General features: G+C 40.1%; 1 protein-coding gene across 1 annotated transcript; it reads right to left on the bottom strand.

Moving 5' to 3' along the window:
• Positions 1 to 12,053, bottom strand: LOC113010245 (tripartite motif-containing protein 16-like). The gene is made up of 5 exons (XM_080292652.1): positions 7,956 to 12,053; positions 5,627 to 5,888; positions 4,779 to 4,924; positions 3,230 to 3,508; positions 1 to 2,743 (listed from the first exon to the last, which is right to left on the bottom strand). The coding sequence occupies exon 1, from the start codon at positions 11,380 to 11,382 to the stop codon at positions 9,709 to 9,711; it is 1,674 nt and encodes a 557-aa protein (XP_080148778.1). The 5' UTR covers positions 11,383 to 12,053; the 3' UTR covers positions 1 to 2,743; positions 3,230 to 3,508; positions 4,779 to 4,924; positions 5,627 to 5,888; positions 7,956 to 9,708.
• Between the last annotated feature and the right edge of the window lie 1,286 nt (positions 12,054 to 13,339).

The raw sequence follows: 13,339 nt of genomic DNA, 5'->3' as shown, positions 1-13,339 counted from the left end.
TCTCAAAGTAGTTCTTTTTTAGTGAAAAGAAAAACTTTACAAATTAAAGTGCAGTGGCAGTTAAACTGCAAGTCTATACATGAAAATGGATAATGGTCACCAAACCAATCAACCAAACCAAACCGTCAGGTATCACAGTGTTTTCAATACAAAACCATATCATTCTTTCACATGAGAATGTGTTCTAAACTGTCAAATAAGAGAACAAGTACTGAACTGAACGGCAGCTGCTTTAAAAATGTTTTTGAATTTTTTAAACTTGGCCCTGCCCTACTGTACCTCTAGATTAAAGTTCCTTTGTATCCATCCTAGAGTGTTACTCTCTGAACTTCCTGTTAATTTTGAGGAGCAGTTGATTTTCAGAGTTAGTAGAGTTCATCCTTGCTCACTTTGCAGTGAACAGTAGTCCAGCACAGCTAAAGAGACGCTCGAAGGCAGCTGAGGCAGGCAGGCCAGTGTTAAGTTTGAGAGAAAGTTTTTTGATGTCCCTAATAAGACATCAATGCATTACATAGCTACCGCTGGTAAATTATACCAATATACCTCGTGGGGTTTTTTTTATTGGACAGTAACAGGCTAGTTAACGGGAGGTTGCAAGTGCTAATTAACAAGTAACAGAAGTCAGCTGTCTTTGACTAATCTAAGGTAAGTGAGCGCTCTGTTATTCTTTTGCCTGCAGTGTGAACATATGTGGGTTAAGTAAGAAAGTAGCCGCTTCTGTCTTTAATTTAACTATTTTTTAAAATAAATTCTTATTATTAACAAACAGGAAAAACGTAGGTAAACACATTTTCTTTTGGAAATTTACCAACCCAGTAAAAAAAATGTAAGTTGCGTGGACAACAACGTGCCCGATTACAGCAAGTTGCTAGTACCAACCAACGTTATCTGTGTTCTTCACAGATGTCTTAACTTAATGTGATTAATTTGAACACAGCCTTTTTGCTACCATAACGGTACGAGTTGTATTTAACTTACCTCCACATGCTTGCGCAGGTTTGATGTGGAATTTTTAAAAGCTGCTAACTCGGTCTCTCTGGGCAAACACAGCTTACACTGCATAATAAAGCTGTTGCCTTTCTTGCACTTGAAGCCGAAATGGTCCCTTAAATACGGCCAGGGGTTCACATCCGTTTCTTCGAGTTCAGGGTCAGCAGAATTCGACGGGGCTTCTTTTTTCACTGGATCCATAACACCGATGTCAGACTCCATCTTTAACGTGACCTTAGCGCCAATTTGTTCTACTACCCATCATTCCCTGCAGTATTTCCGAAGTGCAATGGTTTTTTTAATTTACTCAGTAACGGGTGTGATTGAAAACGTAGCGAACTACAATACTTTTTAAAAAATATACTTAAGTAAAAGTAAAATTACAGACTTGAAAAATGACTTTAAAAAGTACAAATACACAAAAAAACTACTCAATTACAGTAACGCAAGTAAATGTAATTCGTTACTTTCCACCTCTGCTTATATGACAGAATTGTGCAGGCTCCGCATTACAAGGTTATTTTGGATATTAAGCTAGAGTGTAAGCACTTGTAATACACTTTTCTTAAAACTTCCAGGAAAAACACCCCTGAGGATACTTATGTGCTCATATTTCATGTATGCCGTGTCACTAACATTGCACTATAATGTTGTTCATAGAGTATTTAAAGGTAGAATGGGAGGCAGAGCCTTCAGCTTTTAAGATTAGACTTAAAACTTTCCTTGTTGCAGATGGGGGTCCCTCCCTGAGCCTGGTTCTGCTGGAGGTTTCTTCCTGTTAAAAAGGAGTTTTTCCTTCCCACTGTCGCCAAAACGCTTGCTAATAGGGGGTCATATGACTGTTTGGGTTTTCTCTGTTTTCATTGTATTATTGTTGGGTCTTTACCTTACAATATCAAGCACCTTGAGGTGGCCACATTTTCACACTTTGAATTAGCTAAGCTGTCATCAGTGACAGCAGCTCACTGGAAGAGAAAGATGGAAAATCCATCATTTACTTACACATATAAATGCTGCTGCCTGCCGAGCTGATAAAATGTACATTATTTTTTTTAAATGTAAGTTTCTTGAAATATTATTTTGAGGCTATATCTCCCACCCCTACATACAATAAACAATACAGAGTTTTTTAAGGAAGGAGGTCATCTGATCTGCTCTGATCTGGCTTCTCAGTGGACTGCTTCATCTGACAGTTCTCCCACTTTTAACTAGTGTGAATCCTCATGTGTCTTTGTAACTGTATCCTCTGAATGAAGCTTTTCACCTGTGTGGATTCTCATGTGAGTTTTCAAGTTTATCATCAGGCTGAATCTTTTTCCGCAGGTGCTGCAAGAATGTGGCTTCTCACCTGTGTGAACCCTCATATGTCTCGTTAGTTTGGATCTGTACTCAAAGGTTTTTCCACAAATCTCACATTTCACAAACTTTTTACTTGTGTCAGTTTTACGCTGACTCTCTGACACAGGAAAGTTGTCTTGCTGATCTCTGCTCTCTGGTTCAGGAGAGCTGGAAGAAAGGAGATGTTCACTGTCCAGCTCTGGCTCACTTTCCTCATAAGTAGGAGCCACCATGAAGATAATAATGCCTTCAGTCTCCTGCTTCACTACAAGCTGATCTACGTCCTGACTGGTGCAAGGTTCCTCCTCTTCCTCTTTTATCTGTGGAAGCTCCGGATCCTCCTGGTCGAGGCTGAAGTTTCTCTCCTGGTCCCCAAAAACCAGTTCCTCCTCACATTCATGCTGTTGTGGGAAAGCTGAGGTGACAAATGGACAAAATTACTTGTCTTAGATAAATATAGAAGTATAACAAGAATGACTACTCGGCAGTGGTGTCTACAGCTGTCCATTTCCAACTCTACAACAGAGTTTAATCAAAATATCATCCGAAATATCATCATATCATTTACCCAGACCTGGAAACTGTTAAAATAAGATTTCATGCACTCACTTCTAACACGTTAGTAAATTTCTATGCACCAATCACAGTTTGTCCACCAATTACTGTTGGAAAGATGTTTATGTAAATGATAAGACAAACATCAGACAGAAGGGGAAATTTAAAAGTAGGATTAAAATATGGGGATAAAAAGCAGCGAAGCTCTCAGAAAACCTCGACTAACAATCAGCTGAGTTTATTTAAACACTGGCCTTGAAGAACTCTGATGTGTTTCCAAAATATCTTTATTGAATGAATTAAAGTCATATTAATTTTTAGGTAAGACCATTACGGTTTTACATACCCCTGCTGTGTAAGTTCATTTCAGGTTTCCAGATGTTATCCAGCTGTCTGAGCTGCTCTTCTTCAGTCCAGATGAGGCCTTCATCCTCCTGTTTGAGTACAATCTTTTCTACGTCATCGCTGATGCAGAGTTCCTCCTCTTCCTCTTTGATCTGTGGAGGATCTGGGCCCTCCTGGTCCAGACTGGAGTTCCTCTCCTGGTTGGAGACCTGCTGGTCATACAGGCCCTCCTCTTCCTCACACTTCATGTTAGGGGGAGATCTTGAGGAACAAAGGGTCACTGAGGAAAAAGGTTAATAATGTGATGACAGGAAAACACATCTGAGCAAATATAGTCCACTCTGAGCATGTCCTCATATGGGAGTGAAATTTACAACTAACTGTACAAATGTGAAAAATGAAAGTGTAAGTTACTCTCGAGCTCTGATACTCTTATTAGGAAAGTTCAGAGTACAAATCATTCAGGTAGCTGCTGCCAGCTTCACGCTGCAAGTAAATGTTTGTCATTGTTGTAGATTAAACTGAAAATCTCACAGTGCCATAGCAGATAAGTACCAGTCAGGTTTCACAGCCAGTCATTGCACAGAATCAACCCAACTAAAGTCATCAGTGATCTGAAGATTATTAGGGACTCAGAGTTTCAGTCTTAGTTCTATTTGATCTCATTGCTGCCTTTGATACTGTTGATCATGACATTTTAAATCAAAGGTTTCATCATTTAGTTGGTTTAACTGGACAGTTCTCAATTGGCTCTCGACCTTTGACCCAGTTAAACCTCTCAGGTCATCAGGTTCAGATCTGTTAACTGTTCCCAAAATCAGATGTAAGTGTGCTAAGAGTGTGTTCAGTTACTGTGCTCCTGTTCTTTGGAGCATGCAGCCATAGTTTGCCTGCTGTGGCTGCATTCAAAACTAACAACTATGTTTCCATGCTTTGTGAATAACACTGACATCTGTGAGATTTGAGCTGATTTAGTTCGAGTTAAGACTGTTTATTAGAACATTGCAAAGTTATTTTAAAAACTTCATCATTTTCTTGAACCCAAATATAATTCAGTTGAAAAATATACATTTTAACATGAGGTGAGGATGGTGGGGGAGGCACGATGGTCTTGTAGGGTTAGACCCTGATTAAGGGGTATTTTTGAAAGTAAAGCCCATCTCTCAAAGTCCCTGCCGGCCTGCCTCCACCTCGGGAAGTCTGTGGGTGCAGACGGACGTGAGGAGCACCACAGGCGGCAGAGAACTGTCTGTAGCCCCGGAGTGAGGGTCAGAGAGCCGAAGCAGACAGCGAACTGTGGCACAGTGCAGAAAACAGAAGCTTTCCCTCCCTGCCTCCTTTATCTTAATCTTCTAAATAAATCTTCTATAAAGGCACTTTCTCTCGGTCTCAAGGTTTGTTTAATGCTAAAAGTTTACCGTAAAAAAGAGACGCACTTGTGTGATTAGCCGCTCCCTGATTTCAGTATGTTAGCCTACAAGCTGAGCTCTGATCAGGTCCTACATGAGTTGTATTCTTGTGTTAGTCCACTGAGACCATCGCAGTTTTACCTGTTATGCGTAACTTTATCTCGGGTTTCCGGCTGATATCCAGCAGTCTCTGCTGAAGGTTGATCTCATACTGGACGATCAGACGTTCTGTTAACCTCAGAGCAGATTTCTTCTGCAGCAGTCAGCCGGTCTCTCCACTATTGCTTCTAAACGAACAATAAAAAAAATGTAATTATAGAAAAACACTTCTGAGAAGATAAAGTTTTAGTTAAAGTCTGTAATGAGGGCATGTTGCTCACATTTGCAGGTGAAATTAAAAGTGTGTAAAAATGAAGTTATTTGTGCACTCTGATGCAAATGAGAACTTGAGTTCTGACATTTTTCAGCAACATTAAGAGTAAAAAAAACCTTTCAAACAAAAAAGAACTCACTTATTACTGACTGACTGATGATCTATTTTGGAGTTGATCTCGAAACTGATCTACATCTTGATATTTTTCAAAATAATCTTCACTATTGGGGGTGGCTGTAGCTCAGGCGGTAGAGCAGATCATCTACTGATCGGTTCGATTCCCGGCTTCACCTAGTCTGCATTTCAAATATCCTTGGGCAAGATACTAACTCCAAGTTGCCTCAAGTTGCTCTTTGATCTGTGGAATGTGTGTCTGAATGTTGGTAGAAAGCACTAAGAAAAATGTGCTTGTGCGAATGGGAGTGAGTGGGTGAATGCACAAGTTTTGTAAAGCGCTTTGAGTGCTCAAGATTGAGTAGAAAAGCGCTATATAAGAACCAGTCCATTTAAAACTCCCTGTCATGTTTTCACGAATACACATTAAATAGATCTGACTGATACAAACTGTAGGTTTAATATTAATGTTAACACTTCAGAAAAGCCATTACAGTTTTACCGCTGGTCTGTAAATCTTTCTCAGGTTTCCAGATGTTATGCAGCTGTCTGAGCCGCTCTTCCCCGCTCCAGACGACGATGCCTTCATCCTCGTGTTTCACTACAAGCTGTTCTCCCTCTTGACTGATGCAGAGTTCCTCCTGTTCCTCTTTGATCTGTGGGGGATCTGTGTCCTCCTGGTCCAGATTGAAGTTCCTCTCCTGCTTCCAGACCTGCTGGCCAGCCAGATCTTCCTCCTCCTTACACTTCATGTTGATGTGGGACTTGAGGAACAAAGTAAAAAGAAAAAGATTAGACAGGTAAAGGTGCAGCCTCAGTCAGCAGGGCTGTACACTGTGAGCATGTTGCTCACATATGTGAGAGAGGTTTGTACAAATGTTTCAGAAGCACCATGTGACTCCCTCTCTTTGTTGGAAAGTCTTATTAATTCACTTTATAACTATTACTTTGAAGATAAATTTCTACCATCACAAAAATATTATGACCTCTTTAAAAACAAACAACGGCAACTACATGACTTAAATTCCATGTTTAGATGAAGGTAATGGTCAATGCCTTTTGACCAGAGATGGGCAGTAACGCGTTACTTGTAACGCGTTACTGTAATCTGATTACTTTTTTCAAGTAACGAGTAAAGTAAGGGATTACTATTGCAAAATCGGTAATTAGATTACCGTTACTTTCCCGTAGGAACGCTGCGTTACTGCGTTACTAAAACCGTGATTTTTTTTGCGAGAATGTCTCATGACAGTGACGTAAGCAAGTGCGACGTTGGTGACAGCAGCTGTGTGCAGATCAACAATGGATAATATATCGAGTGCGGGAGAGAGTATGAGCGTGCAGCGTTTAAAGTGTGGAAGTACTGACCTTACTTTGAGTTTGATTCCATAAAAAGTGACAAAAACATTAGCGTCCATCGTGCGTGGGAAGAAAACTTCTTTTTACAGCGAAAAAAAACCCTAAACTTCCGAGCAAGCACCGAGTAGCTACGACGTGATGGGAAACTCACAGAGACACTCGCGCGGATTCTTCAACTGACCGCAGCACACCTACACCAGGGTAACCCTCCGCCTACCCTGCTCCTGCTTTACAGGTGAAAATAGAGCAAAAGGACCGCTGAGTCTTTGACTTTATTTATTTTCTGCTGTGTTTTACTTGCATCTGTTTGAAAGAGTGAGTGAAAACACAAAAAATATTTTATTTTATGTGCTGGAATGTGTAGAAAATAGGTTTAAATGTTAAACTAATTTATTCAAGTCAGAGAATGTTGCATATAATTAAATGTTTTGCTTGATGCATAAAGTTAAAAGATTAAAACTGATAAAACAAGTTAAAAAAAGAGACTTTTCCATTTGATTACATGTTGTATGATGGATTATGTAGAAAAAGTAGAATTGGGCTGAAAGATCTATCACTTTATCACCTCTTCAGGTTGTAAAACGTGTTTTTAAAAAGTAACTAAGTAACTAAGTAACTAAGTAATTAATTACTTTTGAAAATAAGTAATCAGTAAAGTAACGGGATTACTTTTGGGGGGGAGTAATCAGTAATTAGTTACTGATTACTTTTTTCAAGTAACTTGACCAACACTGCTTTTGACAGGGGAAAAACCTCCACACAGAAGAATCTTACTTGGCTGAATCATAAATTATTCACCATGATTAAAACTGCAGATGAGCAATAATCTGCATTTTATTTTAGCCAAAGAGGAATGTTTCTGTTTGTCTGTGATCTGACTTTTTCTGCTGGCTCCAAATTTCATTTTATCCTGTGTAAGTTTGTTTCTCTTCCTGTTAACTAGCAAAGTCAAAATCACCTTGATTCATTTAACTTTAATTCAATTATAAATGTAATCATTTTATTGAACAATTAATTTCATTTCAATGAAAAACAATTACTTAAAAGAAAGAGATTAAGTTGGAGAGAGACATGTGGCCATCTTTTAGTGAGTTAGACCCTGATTAAGGGGTATTTTTAAAAGTAAAGCCCATCTCTCAAAGTCCCTGCCGGCCTGCCTCCACCTCGGGAAGTCTGTGGGTGCAGACGGAGGTGAGGAGCACCACAGGCGGCAGAGAACTGTCTGTAGCCCCGGAGTGAGGCGTCGTGAACCGAAGCAGACAGCGAACTGTGGCACAGTGCAGAAAACCGAAGCTTTCCCTCCCTGTTTGGTTTTGATGTGTCTCATGAAAGTCTATTGTTAAAAGTTGACCTTTAAAAAAAACGGACGCACTTGTTTGATTAGCTGCTCTCTGATTTTAGCCTGTTAGCTTACAGACTGAGCTCAGATCGTTCCTGTGTTAGTTCATTGAGAACATCACAGTTTTACATACCTGCTGCGTGACTTCATCTCGGGTCTCCGGCTGATATACAGCAGTCTGAGCCAGTGGCGGATCTCATCATCCTGGACGACTGTTTTTAATGTTTTTAACCACGGAGATTTCTTCTGCATCATCAGTCTCTCATTGTTAAACTCTCCCAGAAACTGAAGACAGTTGTGCCATTTCCGCGCTTCTTCTTCTTCTATTGAGTAGACGGCAGACTACACATGTCCAAGGGTAATACTGTCCTCCTCAGGCCATTGGCATCAAGTCAAAGCCTTAAAGTCTGGTACTTTGCGCATGGTCATTTTTTACGAACAGCAGAATCACAAGACAAAGCGTGCCAATGTTTATACTTTTCACTGTGACTGCCAAATAGATGAAAAAGTAGATGTTAAAAAACAACTTATAGTTTTGTCATTGGGCTGGTAGAAAGCTATGAGTTTCTGTCCCTTTGTCTGACCTTAGAGACTTATTTTAAAAGGAAACATTACAATCCTTTAAAGCAAGTATTTTCACCTCTGTTCCCCCCTCTGTACTTAGCTTTTTTGTTGTCATGTCAGTAATTGTCCAGTTGATGGCTCCCTTGGATCACAAGCCTGTCTCATGAGTCCAAGTGAATATATTCTTAATAAACAGCTTTGAAGAATTTGTGACCAACTTTGTTTAATTCGGAACATCATCATCATGAGTCAAACTCACTCTTGGATCTACAAAATATTTAACAAAAACAAACATCACTGAATCATAAGGTATTTGCTCCAACTCTTAGTCCAGAAACACATGAGTGAACTAGATCAGCTGCTCCTCCAGTTCAGCTGTGGATTTATATCATTATTTATATTTGTAAAGTGGATATGCAGTTTTTCAGTACTAATATAAGCATTTTATATCATTGCTTTATTGACAGATGTTTGGTGTTCAAGGTCAGGCATCAGTTTGAAAAAAACAAACAAACACACTGAGATGAACTTGAACTTCCTACTGACAAAAACTAAAATTGGTGCAAAAATAACCAGAAACATATAAGAAGCATCCTGGAGGTGCTGCAGACAAGATAGGACCAATAACATGTCAACAGGAAATCCTTTTTACTCATTTGTTTATTTCTTTTTAGATTTTTACTCTCCATTTTAAGCCATGATGTTTGCTGATACTGTGTTCCTACTGTTTGTTCTCATTAATAGTTCTGTTTTTAACATTCTGTGCTGAAGCTGGAGGAAATGTTTCTACAGTGTCAGATGATACAGCTCCAAACTAAATAAGTGACTAACTAACGATGCTTTAATACACTTTACTATAAATTATGATATAGTGCACTTTCTTAAAATTTCTTATTGCTCTGTAATTAATTGTTTTCTTTATAAATGTACAAATGAGAATAAAATCTGTGTGATAAAGGAAGGTCTGTAGACTTCTCTGTTAAGATCAGTGAAGAGAAACAACAACATACAAATACCTAAGAAAAATATTCAGTAAACATTTAGAAGATAGAGAAGTTTATGTTGTCATGTGGAGAAATTTTTCAAATAAAAATATCCATAAGCATTGATAGTCTCCATGGCTGAACAGACACAGGAAAGAGCTCCACCTATAAAACGTAAAAACATCAAGACAACATGTTGAAGATGTCGAGGTACTGCCCATAATGTTTGACTGACATCTGATTTATGTGCAGCACATAAATACCACAATAATGATGGAGAGAAACTAAAAGGGAACTAAAATACAGATTTAAACTTACAACAATATGAAAGACTTCAGTCTATTTCACTTTAATCAACTCAGCAGTGTCTCCATAATTATAGTAAAGACTCAGTCCAGCATAGAGCGGCTGAGTGAATGTGGTCTGGACTCTGTGGAGGAGAGTCATGGTTTCAGAGACGCTGTAGAAGGACAAAATACCTGCTCTGTGATCCAGGTACACTCCTACTCTGGAGGAACGAGGACCTGAGACACGAGTTTGGATGTTGTTGTACCGAAATATAAAACTGTTGTTGTAACAATATAATGACCAAGATTTGTCATTATGTCCAAATCCACATTCATTACCCAATCCTTTTCTGCTGATATTCTTGTATGCGACTGCTACATAAACTCTCCCTCTCCACTCCACCTCCCAGTAACAACGTCCAGTCAGACTCTCTCGACTCAGGACCTGAGACAACCAAATGAATCTGTCTGGATGATCAGAATAAGACTGTTGTTGTTCCATAAATGTTGCTTTTCTGTTCCCCTCTGATAATAACAGCAGTTTGTGTGCTGTGTTTGGATCCAGTGTGATTTCACATGAATATTTTAAGAATCCAGCTCTGGTCTTTGGCTCTGGTTGTGACAGTGAAACATCCACTTCAGTGACTGTCAGTGAGATGTTTGTCCGTTCCTCTCTCAGAATGTCCTGTAGTTTATCTCTGACCTCTGACACAGCTGCTGTCACATCCTCAAAGTAGCTCAGAGGACGGATATTGATGCTGGATGAGTCTGTAGACTCACTGAGTGCTGACAGTGAGGGGTAGTTGTGTAGAAACTGGATGTGATCCTCTGTGTGTGAGAGCTGCTTCAGCTCAGCATCTTTCCTCTTCAGCTCAGTGATCTCCTGCTCCAGCTTCTCCTGAAGCTCTTTGACTCGACTCACTTCAGTTTCCTGCTGGGATCTGATCTGCTGCTTCACATCAGAGCTTCTTTTCTGGATGAGATGGATCAGCTCAGTGAAGATCTTCTCACTGTGCTCCACTGTTTGATCAGCAGACTGATTGATGGCCTCCACCTCCTGTTGAAGCAGCTTCACATCTTTCTCTCTGTCCTGGATTCTCTGCTGGATGTTTTGTCGACTCACCTCCAGCTCTCTCTGCCTCTCAGTCCTTTCTGCTGCAGCTGAGACTGTGTCGTGGCCTTTATGTTCATCCACAGGGCAGAGATAACAGATACTCTGCTGATCAGTACGGCAGAACATCTTCATCACCTCATCATGACGAGAGCAGATGTTCTCCTGGAGCTTCTTGGAGGGCTCCACCAGCTTGTGTTTCTTGAATGTAGGTGAATCATAATGAGTCTGAAGGTGTTTCTCACAGTAAGATGCCAGACAGACTAAACAGGACTTGAAGGCTTTCATTTTTCTTCCAGTGCAGACATCACAGGCCACATCTTCAGGTCCAGCATAGCAGTGATCAGCAGGAGCAGCTTGGAGTCCAGTCTTCTTCAGCTCCTCCACTAAAACTGCTAACATGGTGTTTTTCACCAGGACAGGCCTCGCTGTGAAAGTCTGTCTGCACTGAGGGCAGCTGTAGATTTTCTTCTTTTCCTCTTCATCCCAGAAGCTTTCAATACAGTTCATGCAGTAGCTGTGTCCACAGGGAATAGTCACCGGATTCTTCAGTAGATCCAAACAGATCGAACAAGAGAAGGTTTCTCGGTCCAGCTGAACACTTTTCTGCGCCATTTCACCCAACAGTGTCAGTGACTGTGTGAGTTTCACTTCCTCAGAACTGAAACTGCTCTGATCTAAACAACATAGGTTTCTGTAGCGAATGGGATCTGTCAGCTCTTATACGTCACCACATGTTGGTTGCACCCATCTTCAAACTGCAGATCAGAAGGGGAGGGAACAAGGGAACATGTGGACAGAGAGGAGGTGCTGAGTTAGAGAGCAGGAAGAGGGAGGGTTATCAGACACTAATTCAATCCTGGAACATGTGAGCCTGTGAGTTTTTCATTTAAAAATAGCACTGCTCAGCCTTTAAAGTTGTTAAATAACCTTAACATTTAAAAGACAATCTTTTTATGTAAATTAGTTTAAATGATCATTTTAGTCATTACAGGATATCAAATACTGCAGCTGAACTAAGAAATTGTTGTAGAAAAAAGCAATAAAAGGTCGTTCCCCCTCTGTCCCCTCCTGGTCACCTGTGCCTCAATTTTATGAGATGAGATGGATCAGCTCAGTGAAGATCTTCTCACTGTGCTCACTGTTTTATCAGCAGACTGATTTTATTCCACAACCTAGACATCCACATTACTCACACTCTCATAACACATACATATAGGGCCTTGGGATCGGGCATGTTATACGGTGTCCAGAGGACAGTCTTTGTATTCAACCTCACCTCTGGCGCTGGTGTCTATGGAGCGCCAGGACTGCCATAATGAATTAATTAAATACACCATTAAATAATGAATTAAATGTGGCAATAATTAATTAAAATTGGAATTAATTAATTAAATAAATAGTTATGACACATGTAATTAATTAATTATTGACACGTTTAATTAATTATTTATGTATTTCACATTTTAATTAATTATTCCATCCATCCATCCATCCATTCGCTTCCGCTTATCCTTTTCAGGGTCGCGGGGGGCGCTGGAGCCTATCCCAGCTGTCATAGGGCGAGAGGCGGGGTACACCCTGGACAGGTCGCCAGTCTGTCGCAGGGCCAACACACATTTAATTAATTAATTATTGACACATTTAATTAATTATTTAATGATATATTTATTTATTTCATTTTGGCAGTCCTGGCGCCTGGCTCTCATCTTGAAATAATTTTATCTGTCAGCCTCACCCATCAAACTCAGGGGGCGGGGTTAACGCTGATCAAGTCAAAACCATTGCTTAGGCCTGGTGGCCATTGTTTCTAGCACACAACAACCGGCATGTGGAAGCTAACAGAACTGAACTTTGAAAAACCCTGTTTGTGTGTCACCAAATACCGTTTTAATATTTTTTTAGCCGAGAATGTAGTGGTTTAATCTTCATGTGTCTGGTCGGTTTGTCAAGATACAGCCTCTTTGCAAAAGTGCTTCGATGATTTCGGAGACGTCTGCCCAGTCTCACGGCAAAGCGTGGGATAGACCCGCTCGCCTCGCAAGCAATCCCACCGACAAAGCGCAGGCCCCGGTACACAGCTGTAGTAACCCCCGCTGACTTCTTTTACTGAGGTTATATTTATCGGTGTTTTATTTCCTGATGTTCTTATGTGTCCTACGTGTTTCAGTCGCCAATTCTGAATTATAACTAACATTAAAAACATGTTTAAGGAGGAGAGAGAGCAAATAAATCTGTTTAACATCTGATCTTTGGGTTTTTGTTCAGTAATCAGCGTGACCTGTGTATAAACGCATAAAAGAGATAACGTTGGTGTTTCTGTCATGTAGTAACTGCTGGCTTTAACTGTACAAAGGTTGTTCGACACTATGAAACACATACAGACTTCATGATGTTCGGCTAATATTTTTATTGTGAATATTAATCATGAGGGTAAACGGCCCTGTACACCACGGAGCGAGGTCAGCATATCCACGATATGCAGAGTTTCCCAGCTGACTAACTGCCAACTATTCCAGAGACGTGAAAATATACAGCATAAAGAAAAGTGTAAGAGACCCAGCAGCAGATT

This window comes from Astatotilapia calliptera, chromosome 18 (assembly GCF_964374335.1).
Source record: "Astatotilapia calliptera chromosome 18, fAstCal68.1, whole genome shotgun sequence".
Classification (NCBI taxonomy): Eukaryota; Metazoa; Chordata; class Actinopteri; order Cichliformes; family Cichlidae; genus Astatotilapia; species Astatotilapia calliptera.
Note: the sequence above shows the minus strand (reverse complement) of the source record. Positions and strands in the feature narration are given on the sequence as shown.